The 15,980-nt window shown below is 35.8% G+C and overlaps 1 protein-coding gene across 1 annotated transcript; it reads right to left on the reverse strand.

Moving 5' to 3' along the window:
- Nucleotides 1-366: 366 nt before the first annotated feature.
- Nucleotides 367-12,612, reverse strand: LOC100913642 (cystatin-like). The gene is made up of 3 exons (XM_003758134.4): nucleotides 12,247-12,612; nucleotides 1,269-1,385; nucleotides 367-738 (listed from the first exon to the last, which is right to left on the reverse strand). The coding sequence occupies exons 1-3, from the start codon at nucleotides 12,463-12,465 to the stop codon at nucleotides 655-657; spliced, it is 420 nt and encodes a 139-aa protein (XP_003758182.1). The 5' UTR covers nucleotides 12,466-12,612; the 3' UTR covers nucleotides 367-654.
- Nucleotides 12,613-15,980: the final 3,368 nt, after the last annotated feature.

The raw sequence follows: 15,980 nt of genomic DNA on the forward strand, positions 1-15,980 counted from the left end.
AAAATATATATTGGGAAGGGAGGGGAGAGAAGCAAAAAAGCTGCTACAAACATTTTTATACATGTGGGTTCTTTTCCCTCTTTTATGATCTTTTTGGGGTACAGACCCAATAAAGACACTCCTGGATTAAAGGGTATGCATACTTTGATAGCCCTTTGGGTATAATTCCAAATTGCTCTCCAGAATGATTGGATCCATTCACAACAGTGTTCCAGTTTTCCCATATCCCCTCCAGCATTTATCTTTACCTTTTCCTGTTATTTTAGCTAATCTGAAAGATGTGAAGTAGTTAGTACCTCAAAGTGGTCTTAATTTGCATTTCTCAAATCAATAATGGTTTAGAACATTTTTTTATATGACTAGAAATGGCTTTAATTTCTTCATCTGAAAATTATCTATTCATATCTTTGTAATCAGTTATTATTGCTTTTATTATGATTCATTTAAAGATTTTCTTATCACTATAAGATACATAGAAAGTAGCTTATAGACAAAGAAAAAGCAGAGTCAATTAGTGATTCCCAAGGTACATGGAAGAGCTTATATTTCTTTTTCCTTCTGCTTGCTTACAGCGATTTTCTATTCTCCTTTTTTGAAGGAATTTGAAGAGGATCAAAGAGAAATCTGACTCTGCAGCTCCTCACAGGAACCTAGCTAAGCATCAGTACAGTTGCTGCTCCTCAATTCATATTGTCCATTCCAAGGTACAGTAAAAACAAAAAAAGTACAGTTGATTACCTGAGAAAGAGAAAAAAAGAAAATTTAGAAGAAAAAAGCAAATATAAAGATATCTGCCTTAGTGGTGGAATGGCTCCATGACAACCTCTTACCTAGATGGTTTAATCCATCATTACAGTGAGTTCCACAGGTAGGGATGTGGTTTGAAAGCCACCAGTTGCTTTAGAGACTTTGTCAAATAATGACCTCCCTCATTTCAAGCAAGTTCTGATCTTGAGGTTTCTTTAAATTTGGTCAAAAGAAGAGCACTAGGTTTGGAGTTAGGGCACCTCAGTTCAAATCCTGACTTTGTATCTTAATACTGGGCAAGTTATTTTCTCAACTATGAAATGAAAAGATTGGGCTAGGTGACCTCTGAGATGCCTTCTAGTTTTATACCAATGAACCTAGGATCCCTTCCAAGCCACAAATTAAAAATATTTTCCTACCAAAACATTTTACATAATACCTAGCATGTAGTAGATACTTAATAAATTCCAATTGACTGACCAAGAATTGTTCATTATTTAAAGTAGATTTTAGTTACTTACCTTGTACAGTTCTGGGTCCTCTTGAAGTCTACAGTTAACAGGATCAAATTCTATGTCTTTTGTACATATGCTTCTGCTGAGTTCAACATCTATGAGATACTCAAATCCCTTTGACAACTGTTAAGAATAATTGCACAATTAGGGTTCACATCATTATTCTCTTTTTATATCTGTAAACCCCCATGTACCAAACTCTGGGTTATAAATTAGATTGGGATTTTCTTCAAAAATTGCTTTTTTTTTCTCTTTCATTTTTGCCGCAATTAAAAAAAAAAATTTTAGGTCTGCTAGGGGGCAGCTAAATGATGTAGTAGATAGAACACCAGTCTTGGGGACAGGAAGATTTGAATACAAAGCTTCAGATACTTATTATGTGATGTTGGGCATTTTTCCTCAGTTTCCTTATCTGCAAAATGAGCTGGAGAAGGAAATGGCAAACCACTTCAGTATCTTTGTCAAGAAAGCCCCAAATGGGGTCACATGGCTGAAATGACTGAATAACAACAGCAGCAACAAGGTCTGCAGTTGTAGAAGAGTCACAAAATCCTGTGAAAGCACTCAGGGAAAAAATATATTAGAAATGAAATTTTATTTTACCCCAAAGATAGTAAAAAAAACTACAAAAGATTTACAACAAACTATAATCAACACAATTCTCCTTTTCTCTGATGAATCTCACCAACTATAAATATATATTTTTAAAGACACCAAGACCACAGAATAGCTAAAATCTCTGGGGAAAGACTGGGTTGGAGTGGTAGAGGGAATGAAAATTAGGATTCAGAAACACTCTTCTTCCCATGATTACTCAGTTTGGAACAGGTTTCCCCTGTTCTCTATTTCTCTTGGAAGTCATTTATTGGGTTCATCAAGGTCCTTCATCTCTTAGCCAACCAATAATTATTTAACATCTATATTACTCTTAGGTGGATTGGCCAAGAACTTCCCTAGTGGAAGGGAAATTAAGATGATTGGACCCTTTACTTTGAGAGATCACAAACTACATCCAAAACCTCCTGAAGCTAATGATTATAGAAGCAGTAGTCAAGGAAAAGAAAAGGACTCCATGCTCTTTAGTAAAGTGACCAAGTGATCAGAGGAATTCCTCACTCAACCCGATGTTACAGCATATGGACCATTGTCTAAAATCAACTTAGAGGTATTTTTTCATGTCATGTGAATATACCTACATGTATATTCACCACACTAGTTAGGTTTAAGAGACTAGGGCTACCTCCTGATTTCTAAGACTGACTGAAAATCTATCATCCTTTCCAGTAACCATGAAATTTAAATCATTTTTTTCTTTAACTTTTCCCCAACCAAACAGTTAAAAGTTCAGGGCTTGAAGGCAGCTTTAAGTTTAAATCCTGCCTCAGACACTTAATCTTTATTTTATTTTAAATTATATGTATTTTTCAATGATCTAAAACATTTCAAAAGGATTCATGATGAAAAATGCTATCCATCTTCAGAGAAAGAACTGATGGGAGTCTAAATGTTGATAGAAGCAATCTATTTTTCACTTCTTTGGTGTTTTTTTTCTTTTTGGTTCTGTTTTCTTTTATAATATGACAAATTTCTTGGCATATTTGTACATATATAATATATATCAAATTGCTTATCATCTGGGGGAAAGGGAGGAAAATAATTTGGAACTTTTTTAAGTTAAATGTTTAAATTGTTTTTACACAAAATTTGAAAAAATATATTAAAAATTTTAAAACATAGAAACAATATATGTATCTTTTCCAGTCAGTTAAATGTTTAAATTGTTTTTACACAAAATTTGAAAAAATAATTATTAAAAATTTTAACACATAGAAACAATATATGTATCTTTTCCAGTCAGTAAAAATCCATCTTCTCATCTTCCCACCTCAAATCCTTCCCCTCAAATGAGAACAAGAGAAGAATAAATACCTGTTACAAATATGACTTTGTAAGCAAAATAAGTTTCTACATAAAGAAGGAAGGAAGGGAAAAGAGAGAAAGAAAGAAAGAAGGAGGAAAGGAGGAAGGGAGGGAGGGAAGGAGAGAGACAAAGAGGGAGGTAGGAAGAAAGGGAAGGAAGTTAATTTTATCTATCAGTAGGTAGTTAGCATGAGTAGGTAGTCCTCTGGAATCTTAATTGATCATTATACTAATATATATTAGTGTATATATATATATATGTATATATATATATATATATACATATATATATTATACTTTCAAAGTTGTCTTCATCAGATTGTTGTTACTGTACAAATTATTCTGTCTCTTTTTACTTCATCCTGCATCAGTTTATACAAGTCTTCCTATATTTCTTTGAAACCATCTCTTTCATCACTTCTTATAGCATAATGGTATTTCATCACATTTAAACACCATAATTTATTTAGTCGTTTCCCCAATATATGGGCATTCCTTCAAAATTCTTGTTCTTTGTAGCTCAAATAGAGCTACAAATATTTTTGTGCATTCTTAGAATTTGCATTACTTAGGATTAATCTACTTTATTACCTACTCTTCTCTAATTTTTCCCTTCCTCTTCTCTCTGTTCTCTGTTAAATAAAATGTATTCCTGTACCCAGTTATTTGTTTTTCCTTCTCTCTGATGATCAGTTAATATGAGAGTGAGTTTAAAGTTCAAACCTTTAATCCTTTTTTTTTTTTTCTGAGACAATTAGGGTTGAGCAACTTGCCAGGGTCACACAGCCAGGAAGTGTTAAGTGTCTGAGACCAGATTTAAACTCAGGTCCTCTTGAATTCAGGGTTTGTGCTCTATCCACTAAGCACCTAGCTACCTCAACCTTTAATCTTAATAGCTGTGTAATCCTAGGCAAGTCACTTTAATTTCTCTGAGCCTTAGTTTCCTCATCTGTAAAATTTTATTCTTTCTCTAAGATCCCTACTAGCACCAATCACATGATCCTACAATTGTCCTTTGTGCTTTTTTCTAAAGAAATTTCCCCCTTTCCTCATTCCTATCCTCTGGAGCAACTGATGTTCTTGTGCCATAGTTCCCTTTTAATGTCTTGACCTAGTTTCCCCATTGTCCTATGTGCCTCAGGTTATAACCTTTCCCTCTTAATGTTTGATAGGATAAAGGTCATATATTAGACTTTAGGCTATACTTATTCCCTCAGTGTTTAATGGGATAAAGGTCTTTATCCATTTTAGACATCATTAGAATATCAGGAATCTCCCTCCATTTGTCATCCTAGGTGCCTCCCCGCATTAGGTTATCCCCATCCAGGTACCTCCCCCATTATGTCATTGTTCTCCTATAAAAGAGTCTTGCTGTCTAATGCTCAATGCTGGATTTTTTTTTTTTTTTTGAAAAAAATTTCTTTACATTATCTCTTGCAATCACTTCTGTACCGACTTTTCCCCTCCCTCCTTCTACCCCCTCCCCCAGATGGCAAGCAGTCCTATACATGTTAAATATGTCACAGTATATCCTAGATATAATATATGTGTGCAGAACCAAACAGTTTTCTTGTTGCACAGGGAGAATTGGATTCAGAAGGTAAAAATAACCCGGGAAGAAGAACTAAAATGCAAACAGTTTACATTCATTTCCCAGTGTTCTTTCTTTGGGTAGAACAGCTTCTGTCCATCATTGATCAAGTGAAACCGAGTTAGGTCTCTTTGTCGAAGAAATCCACTTCTGTCAGAATACATCCTCATACAGTATCATTGTTGAAGTATATAATGATCTCCTGGTTCTGCTCATTTCACTTTCAATGCTGGATTCTTTGAGATGATAATCTCGTCTAGCCCTGGGACCAAGATCCATTTGATCCCAGTGTATCTCTCCATTTAATAAACTATTAAATTGGTCTCTAATCTCTGTCTTGCTCAGTTTCTCTGGCATTACAATGTAATGACTTGTGCCAAAAGCACAGGATGACCTTCAAATACTTGCATGTAGTCTCTGTAATAGAATCTACTTTCCCCTGTAGACTAGTGGTAATTTTTATTTTTTTAATTTTTAATAGCTTTTTATTTACAAGTTATATGCATGGGTAATTTTATAGCATTGACAATTGCCAAACTTTTTGTTCCAATTTTTCCCCTCCTTCCTCCCTCTCCTTCCCCCAGATGGCAGTTTGACCAATACATGTTAAATATGTTGAAGTATAAATTAAATACAATATAAGTATACATGTCCAAACAGTTATTTTGCTGGACAAAAAGAATCGGACTTTGAAATAGTGTACTATTAGCTTGTGAAGGAAATCAAAAATGCAGGTGGACAAAAATAGAGGGATTGGGAATTCTATGTAGTGGTTCTTAGTCATCTCCCAGAGTTCTTTTGCTGGGCGGAGCTGGTTCAGTTCATTACTGCTCCATTGGAACTGATGTGGTTCATTGCACTGCTGAGGATGGCCAGGTCCATCAGAATTGATCATCATATAGTATTGTTGTTGAAGTATATAATGATCTCCTGGTCCTGCTTATTTCCTAGTGGTAATTTTTAATCCCTATAACTGTATGTTATTAAAATCTAGTCTTCTAAGCAGAGCTCACTGATGGAATGCTAGAAGCATTTTGGACTCATGAAACTCACACACTAACTGAATAAGTAATCTTTATATTCTGAATCCATTGTAATCAGCTTTCCTAGAACACTTCCCAGGTAGCAATTACTTCATCTCTTCCATGGCTTCTCTGAAAGGGGCCTGGCAATGTTAAAGAGCACTAGCATGTTACTTGTCTGGGATAGTTGTGATTTTGAGGAGGCCATTATCACCCTGGACTATGAAGGGAGAGTGGAGGAGGTGGAGGAGGTGGAACCAGAACAAGAGTACTTGCTGCTTCCAATACATGATACAATTTTAAGTTTATTATGAATTATTAATATTTTCTCTATCATTTTCTTAGCTCTAAACAATCGACAGTATTGATGGGGGGAACTCTGAAGTTGTATTCTGACTTTGGCGGGGAAGCCATGGGGAAATTCTTGAGAAACTCTCCTTGAACTCTGGAGAAACTCTCCTGGGAGAGGCCCGCCTCAGGGAATCAAGATAAAATGGCTCCATTTTGTTATCTTGGTGGGACTAGTTGAGTCCAGGATCACTTCTACTTAGCCCAAATTTAAGTGGTCTCATTTAGTTGGAGATCTAGACTTGATATTTCTATACACCTCTATAGAGATGAAAATTGGCTCAGGACCACTCCCAATAAGTAGTCTCATTCAACTGGAAATCTAGGTTTGGGGGCAATGACAACACTGAAGGAATCTCATTCAACTGACATCTCAGTCTCAGATTCCTTATAAAAACATGAATAATTTAAACTCATAATTTGCAGAGGCCAGAAGTAGGAACCATGCCATGCTAAGGGACCTTTCTCCCTTTGGCTCAGCTGCCTACCAGGGCCCCTGCCTGCTGTGAAGACATTCTCTTCTCAGAGTTAACCCCTCTTTATCTCTCTGCCAGAATTTCTCTACACTATTTATTTCTCTGCCAGGACTTTGTCACTCGGAAGTCAGTCTTCCTAGCAAAGCTGACTCCTGCAGTGCCAACAATAAACTTGCATTTTTGCCACTTAAACTCTTCGGGTTCATGCATTCTTTCACAAAGGACCTGCGCTGACCAAAAGGGGATTCCCCCCACTCTCTGACTGCCACTAAACCCCATCATTACAATAGATCAAGCCCTGACTGAAGGTATTTGCTGATTTCTCAGGAGCTAAAAATTTAAGTCAGCTTAGTTTGAATCAACTCTAGTGCTTCTCTGTGCATATGACAGTATAAAATAAGGTAAAAGGTAAGATATAAATCACATGAAAAAGTTGGAGTCAGGAAATTGGGGAAGACTTCATGAAAAAAGTGACGTTAGATCTGAGCTTTGAGAGAAAAGAAAGATACTGAAAGATATTAATAATAAATATATGCATTCCCTGAATAAGACTCAGTCTGTGGGACAGCATAAGGGCAAGAGAATTCAAGATAAGAAAGACCAGGAGTAATTTTCTTGGAATGTCTTATGCCTGAAGGTGGAATTGGTTGAAGGAATGAGGGAGAGAAATACTGAAGCAAGAATATAGAAGATTTAAAACACCAAGTTAAATAGCTGTTTATTTCACAGAATCACAGGATTTGAGAGTTGGAAGGTTCCCCATTAGCTATCTAGAATAATTCAATCACGACCAGAAGCTTCCCTATGACACACTTAACAAGTAAACATCCAGTCTGGGCTTGAAAGCCTCCAAGGAAAGAGAACTCAACACCTCTGTATTCTACTTTGAAAAAGCTCTCATCATTTGAGAGTTTTTCCCTAACACCAAGACAATTTTTTTTTTTCAATTTCCATCTTGTTCCTGGTTCTGCCCTCAGGGTCAAATAAATGAAGACAATTATTATTTTCCCTTCTAAATTTTCTCTTCTCCACCATAAATGTTTTCCCCAATGTCAGATATTAAGAAGATTATTTTGGCAGCTGCATAAACAATGGATAGAGAGGGGAGGAGACTGGGAAAATGGAAACAAGTTATGAAATTATTAAAATATTGCAGATAAAAGGCCGATGATGACCTCAAGTAGGATGGTGGAAATATATGTGGAAAGAAAAGGAAAGAGGTAAAAATTACTGAGTAGGTGAATCAACAGAACTTGCTATTTGCTTAAAAATGTCAAAAATGCACAAATGACATATTTACAAAGCTCTAAGCACAGTTCCTGGAACATAGTAAGCACTTAAAAATGCTTGTTCTCTTCCAATTCTGAAGTTTTAAACCTGGGTAACTAGGAAGTTGGTAGTTCTATCTAAAAATAAGGGGAAGGAGAAGGGAGAAAGAATAGAGTTCAGTTTTAGATGTATTTAGTTTACAGTATTGGCAGGTGTATTGTGTAGCAGTTGAAAATATTGGATTGGAACTTCAAAGAGTTTCAGGCTTGGATGTATAGACTTGGGGAGTCATTGGCATGGAAATAATACCTGAAATTATAGATTTGGAATGTTCATTCATTTGGAATGAATAAGATTACCAAGAAAAAAGAATGTAAGAGAAGAAATGAAGTCTGAAGAAACCCCCACATTTTAGACAATGGGAAGAAGAAAATGAAATAGACATAGTCCAGGAACATAAAAGGTGAACCAAAAAGAAAACAGTATCATAGAAGTCAAAAAATGCTCAATAAAGAGAAACAAAATATAGAGTGTTGGATCTGGAACTAAAAAACCCCCAAGTTCAAACCTAGCCTCTGACATTTTGAGCAAAATAATAAGTTCCTTTCAATCTCAGTTTCTTTCCCTGAGCAATGACTATAATAAATATACTTTATATACTTTTAATATACTTTAGCCTTTAGTAACTCATTCCTAGCATTGTTAGGGTTAGGTACTACACCTTTGTCTTCATTGATAAAATACGAGGAAACTCTAACATCTCAGTTTAGCATTCTTTCAGTGCTATTATAATCTATAATAATTATAAAATTCTGATACCTTAGCAACCAAGTCCAAGAAATTGAGACACAGAAATACAAAGTGACATACTGGGGTTATACAGTTTCAGAGGAGAGATTTGAATCTGTCTTCCTGATATCACAACTAATGATCTAGCCACTGTACTAATAGGTCTAAAACTTTTCAATTTAAGCAAAACTTTGACTAAGTCCTCTAAAATTAATAAAATGCTAAGTAAATAGTTTATTTTAAAAAAGAATCATTAAAATAAACAAATAAAATATGGGATTACAAAGTTCTTTGCAGCATAATTTGAGAAATACTGCATTTATGCCATCTTGGATTAGAACTTTAATTTCTAAATTTGGAGTCTTTTATATCTGTGCCATTCCCCACCCACCCCCATCAACCGATTTCAACCCACTACCATTACATATCCAGGAAGGGAACATATTGAGAACCACATTCAGCAGGCAGAGCCTTGACATCTGACAAACAAACAACAACAACAAAAATAAAAACAATGTGACTTGAATAGTACCCTGATATTTGGCTTTAGATGTGGTACTTCTCTGTGATTTTGATTTAATTGGAAGAACAGAATACACCAGTGAGAGGCTGAGAATTACAAGGTATCACTATGGGCTCAATATATTCTCATAGATATGAAAATTCATAAAACAACAAAGATCTGTGGTTTTATATAACCTGCTCCTTCAAATGGGAAAATTCACATGGTTCTGCTCTCTGGTAACACTTTTGGTAGATGTACGGACATCAATCAATAGGCCCCTAAATATTCCCATCTGATATTCAGACACATTAGGTTTGGTTGGTCAGTATTCCAAATGAAGGAAAAGAAAGATTTGCATTTCCCAAAAATGATCCCAAGTGGTTAAGATATATATAATCCAACTCCCCAAAAATTCTTTCTAGAGACTGGTTTTGTATTTAAAAATCCAGAAAAGACCTGAAATATGGGCAGAGTAACAGGAATGGATGTTGGCATTAGACTTTACTAACGTCTAATTGGTTTGATAACTAAAGTTAGTTTTTAGGACTTTAGAATTCACCTAGTCGTGATCCAACTATGATGATCTATAATTTATAGACATAGAAACTGGCAGAGTTTATTAGCTTGCTCTATCACAGGTGTCTTTTAGGTGCTTTGTATATTGGATCCCTTTGGCAGCCTAGTAGAGCCTAATGACCCCTTGTCAGAGTCATGTTTTTAAATGCACAAAATAAAAATGTTGTTCAGTCTTGTCTGACTCGTTGTAACACCAATTTGAAGTTTTCTTGGCAAAGCTACCAGAATAGCTTGCCATTTCTTTCTTGCACTCATTTTATATAAACAAATAACAGAGGCAAATAGGGTAAAGTGAATTGCTCAGGGTCACACAACAAATTAAGTGTCTAAGGCCAGATTTGAACTTAGAAAGATGAGTTTTCCTGACTCAACCTCCACCTGTTGTATCACCTAACTGTTCTATAATAAATAAATTAAAAATATAACATATATATATATATATATATATAAATATAAGAAATGATGTATGTGATAAGTAAAAGAAGCAAACAAAAATCTACATGAACTGATGCAGAGTGAAGTATGTAGAGCCAAGGAAACAATATACACAATACTTACAAAAATGAAAATTGAAATCCACACAAATAAAACAAAAGTAATTATAGCAAAATTATAAATATCAACCATGACTCAAATGAAAAAATTTGAGAAGATGAATCCCATCCCCAACCTTACTCCTTCATGGAAGCAAGATGTCCATAGATTGAATAAGTCCAAAAATATATACAATGTACAATGTATTGATTGATTGTGATGATTTTTCCCCATTTTTTTTCTTTCAAATATTTTTTGTCTTTAAAAAATACTGTTTGTTATATGGGATGGCTCCCTGGCAGGAGGAAAGCAAAGAATGTTGGAGAAATAAAAAAAATTTTAAAATAAAAAAAATTTATTTTTGAAAAGCTTTCCCAGTAGGAAGTTGCACAGATGACAAAGTAATAGAATCAAGTTAATAGAAGTTTCAGGCTCCATAACTGAGAATGGGATTATAATACCAAATGGAATCTACATTTAAGTTATCCTCTCATTACAACAGAAGTAGCAACCTATTGTATCCTACTTTCTAGAGCCCCCACACCAGTGTGATTAAAATATACCATCTTAGGGGAGAAGTGATGAGGCAAGACTCCTGAGGATGGTGGAAAAATGGAGTCTGTTTATTCCCAGTTATTTCCCTTTTTTATGCTCTAATATCTTTATGTAACCAAAACAACACTGGGAATGCACCAAGTATATACTGTGCATGTGGGACCACATTAACAACTTGCTATTTGCCACCTGGTATCACTCTGCTTCAATCACAACACAGGTTGTCACTGCCCCCTGACTTCTCAGGAAGGCTCAGAGCCCTTAGGGGAAATGGGGAACCGAACCAGACATTGTTAGCAAGTTCCCTCTGGGCTGAAGGATCTTATACCTTACCCAGAGTTCCCTCCCTGTCTGTGGCCCTCTACAACCTATAGTAGGAGTGATATGGAGAGATAGGGTTAAAGGAAGATGGAAAGACAAAAATTAATGATCGTAATGGTGGTTCGAAAGAATACAGAGGACCAGAAAATCATTCAGGATTTTTCTCAACCTCTTAACTCTTTTCTGGTGTTTCTGATTAATAATAAACCCAGGCTGGCCCACAACTTTGCCTTTCATGGGTAATATTGCTTTGACTACTCATTGCAAAGAATACAACAATTTTCTGCCTCTTGACTCTTTCTCCCTCCCCACCCCTTCAAAACTTGATCATCCCATTTCAAGAGGACCGCTAAAAGATTACAAATTAAGAAAAGTAGAAGGACTAAAAAAAGGAACTGATCATTCAACTAGCCTCTTAGTAGAACTGTAAATAATCTGAAAACAGAAAAAGTGGAAGGAGAGGAAAGGCCATTGATTAAGAGGCCACATAATTTATTAGTTGTATAATTCAGTCAAATCACTTTACCTCTCTGATCTCAGTTTCCTTCTCTGTAAAATGAGAAGATTTGCCTAATTGACCTGTGAAGTCTCTTCGGGTTCTAGAAGTCTCTTCTAGTCTATGAATCTATGGAATTTTAAAAATTGAGAAATCTTAAGTGGATAGCTGGGTATGAAAGAGTGAGCTGTGTCACTAAACCTCACTTCATGAACACCCTTGAATACTTCTTAGAACAACTCTTTTCCTTTGCCCTCTGTCTGGTTTTTTATTTCTATCTCATTCATTCTGGATTTCTTCCTTTTTTCCATTTAACATTTGCTCTTCTACTAATGTAAATTTACAAATGTAAATTTGAAGTATTTTTTTTAATGTTACCTTTCTTTAATAACATTTTCTATTCCTAAATAAACATTTGATGAAATCAACTTTTCTTTTGCCCTTTCTCAGAAATGTCTAATAATTTCTTTTTACTTGAAGAAGGACCTTTCTGAGTGGGTCACTTTTAACAGCTAGAAAGTTTCCTCATCCTTATTTCCTAGAAGCATAGGCAATGTTGGGGAAACAAAGAATAAGACTGACCTGTTCCTGGGCTCGAATCAGCTGTGTCATCTTGTAGAAATATTTATCATTGCTGTTCTTGTTGTACTGCTTTATGGAAAACTGAAGAGTTTGTGGGAAAAATGCATGGTCCTGTTCAATATCAATGAATTTTCTCCATGCCTCCTGATTCTCCTGCGTCTGTATCACCAAAGAAAGGGCTGTTAGCAGGAACAGCGGAATGTGTAAGAGCCACTCCATTGGTTCTTGCCCTGTAGGGTAACAATAATGGTTTAGTAGATGATGTTTCAGTAAAGTTCTCCCAAATACTAGTTTCTGTTAAGTTGTATTAAAATGTTTTATCTTTTGTATGAGTTCCTCCTCTTTCCTTCTCCTCCCTTCTCTCTCTCTCTCTCTCTCTCTCTCTCTCTCTCTCTCTCTCTCTCTCTCCCTCTCTCGTCTCTTTTCCAAAACAAAACAAAACCAAAACAGGACTGAAGATACAATGTAAAGAAAGAAACAATCTCTGATCTCAAAAACTTACATTCTTTCCCTCCAACAAACTTGGACCAAGTAAAAGTCCTGTTTTTTGTTTTTTGTTGTTTTTTTTTTGGTGACTCCAGCCTATCTTTCCAAACTTGCACTTTTTTCCCCCCAAAAAAGTCACCAAATCTCAATTAGAAGGGTCCTCAGAGAATATCTGGTCCACATTATGCCTAAATAAGAATCCCCTCTATATCTTCCCAAAAAAAAAAAAAAAAAAGGATCAACCAGTTGTCTTAATGACCACTATTCACCTGGGGAATCCAGTTCTGTTTTGGGATAACTCTAATTCTTAGGTTCTTATGGGATATTAGAATCTGCTTTGGAACTGGAAAAGATCTTAGGGGCCATCAGCTCTAATCTCTTCAATTAGCAGATGAGGCAACTGGGATTTATAAAGTCTGAGTAACTTGTGCTAGAGGCAGCTAGATGGTGAAATAAAAAGAGCAAATGACCTGGAGTCAGAAAGACCAGAGCTCACTTATGGCCTTAAACAATTATGGCCTGAGACAAACAGGTTTAAGTGATGTGCTCAGGGTAGCTCATCACTTAAACCTGTTTGTCTCAATTTCCTCATCTGTAAAATAAGAAAAAAAATGGCCATTTTTGCCAAAAAAAACTCCAGATGGGATCATGAAAAGCCAGATATGACTAAAACAACAAATTTGTGGTAGTTAGAGATCTAGTGTTTGCAGCAGAATGTAAACTCAGCACATCCTAAGTAAAAGATCAGTGCTCCCTGTCCATGACACCATGCTGTAGGGGAACCCCAAACTTTTTTTCAGGATTATTTACTACATCAATCCTCCCAGCTTCTGCCTTAATAGGACTCTAATGGATATTTAATTCCTATCACTTAGCCCAGTGTCATGAGAGAAGGAAAAGAAGAAACATGAGCTTGGAAGCACTGAAATAGCAAAGACTATACTCTACAAAGTGCTTCCTTGTAAAACATGTCCAGTCCTGCAGAAGACAGGGAGCAATAAGATAATTTCTTTACCAACTGCCAATAAGTCAATCAATAATTTGCAATAAATAAATAATATCAAATGTTCAAATTCATATAGCTGAGTCAAAATTTGAGTCCAGGTCCTTTAACAATAAATACAAGACTTTTTGCAATAATTAGATATTATTTCAATGAGAGTTACCAAGCAATATCTTCCTGACAGTTCTAAGAACTTACCAGTCTGTCTCCACTTCTAACTTAAGTCCCAAGCACTTTTAGAAATATCATCTATAAAAAAGTACTATTATTATGCCTCTTTTATAGTTGAAGAAACTTAAAACAAAAAGAAGTGAAGTGACCTGTCTAAGATCACCCAAATAAATAGTGTCGGAGATCATATTTGAATTTAGATGCTCTTGACACCATGGCCAGCACTCAAACCACTGAGCTACCAGCTCATGCCTGTTAGTACTTATTAGAGTGGAATAGTAGCTTGAAAGAGCACAGAGTGGCACAGTGGGAAAAGTGTTAGGCTTATAATTAAGAAGACCCAGGTTTGAACACCACTTCAAATTTTTACTAGCAGTGTGATGTTGGGCACACCATGTGTCATCTCTTAAAATTTAGCTTCCTCATCTATAAATTAAGGAAGCTGAATTCATTCACCCTTGAAGTCCTTTTTAGGTTCTGATCCTTAAACTATAAGGCAATGCATCAGAGGAAAGGAAACAAACATGGAATCTATATATGTCCTTGATTCTAAACTATCTCATCCCCTCAAATGCCTTCCTTCAAGATCCTGAGACTACTATGATGTTCATTTGTCTGTCAGTGAATAATTTGGATGATTTCCCTGTGAAGAAGACTGTCTTTCCTTGCTTTCCCTCCCCTAATTATCTCTGATTTATAGTGACCAATTGACAAATGACCTCTAGCTAAAGCCCTAGTTCTGATCCGCAGTTTGATAAGTTAAATAACTTTGTCTAGGACTGAGCTGAGACTATATGGACAATACCAGTAATAATGATAATATGCATTTTCATAGCCTTCAAGGTTTGCAAGGGACTTTATATGCATTATCTCATTTGAGCCTTTTAACAAATCTATGATGTAAGTAATATGATTCTTGTTGTACTGTGAGGAAACTGAACTCAAAAAGGTGACATGACTTGCCAAGGATCACCCAGCTAGCAAGTATCTGGCATAAAATTCAAACCTAGGTTTTCCTGACCCCACATCCAGTCATCTACCCACTACATCCTGCTGTCTCTGAGGCCAAGGCCAGATGCCAAACCCCAGGGAAGAATAAGAGACCAAGACAGGAAACCAGATAGGGAATTGCATCTACTCTCTGAGAACAACAAGTATACTGGCAACAAAGACTGCTTCTCTTATCTCTGTCATGTACATTTTTAGAAACCCTGATGAACCAAAAAATGACTAACATCCTGAAAGCATGGAATAATTTAAACTTGTTCCCTTAAAGAATGTTTCACATTTCTTAAAAGATTTGTTTTCTGGTCTAGTGACATTTTCTGCTTTTTTTCCTATTTTGCCCATGAAGGAAAAATAAAATGACCCTTTGACCCTCTGCTACACTGGCCAGTTGCATTTATACTCTTCTTTGGAAGTTATGGGGTACTCTCAGGTGTCACAAATAGCTTTGAAGAGTAGACAATGTTGGGTCTTATAACCTTAATGATAATGTTGGAATTTGAGGCTTTTGACTGGACCATAAAATATTTTGTCACATTCTGGGAATGGTAATCAAACTCACAGTGTCACAGAGTTAGAATTGGAAAGAATTCTTAGGACAATACACTCCAAGCTCTCATTTTACATTTGGGGAAACTAGGACTCAGGACTGATAATCGGTCAATGAATTGGTCAAATTCATATAGGTCATGTACAGAAGTTAGGACCCTTTAAGAATAAATACAGGGTTCTCTGCTATCCAAAACGCCCTTTCAATAAGAGTTGCCAAACTAACATCTTCCTGATAGTTCTAGGAACTTATTAGCCTTTCCCCACCTCCAACCTTAATATGGATTCTATCTTGAAAATGGTAAAATGGATCAAAATGAATGGCCTTTGATATCTTTATTGTCATAAGTGGGTCTTAAATTTATAGTGAAACAGGCCTAAATACTAATACAGAATCAATACTTCTAAAGGCAGGGAAATTCTGAAAGTCAGGACATAGAAATAAAGCCAGACATTGATTATTTGAGAGATTATCACGTAGGGAAGGGCATGAGTCTAATGATATGTTTGAAATCAGGAA

Source organism: Sarcophilus harrisii, chromosome 2, assembly GCF_902635505.1.
Source record: "Sarcophilus harrisii chromosome 2, mSarHar1.11, whole genome shotgun sequence".
In the NCBI taxonomy this organism is placed as follows: Eukaryota; Metazoa; Chordata; class Mammalia; order Dasyuromorphia; family Dasyuridae; genus Sarcophilus; species Sarcophilus harrisii.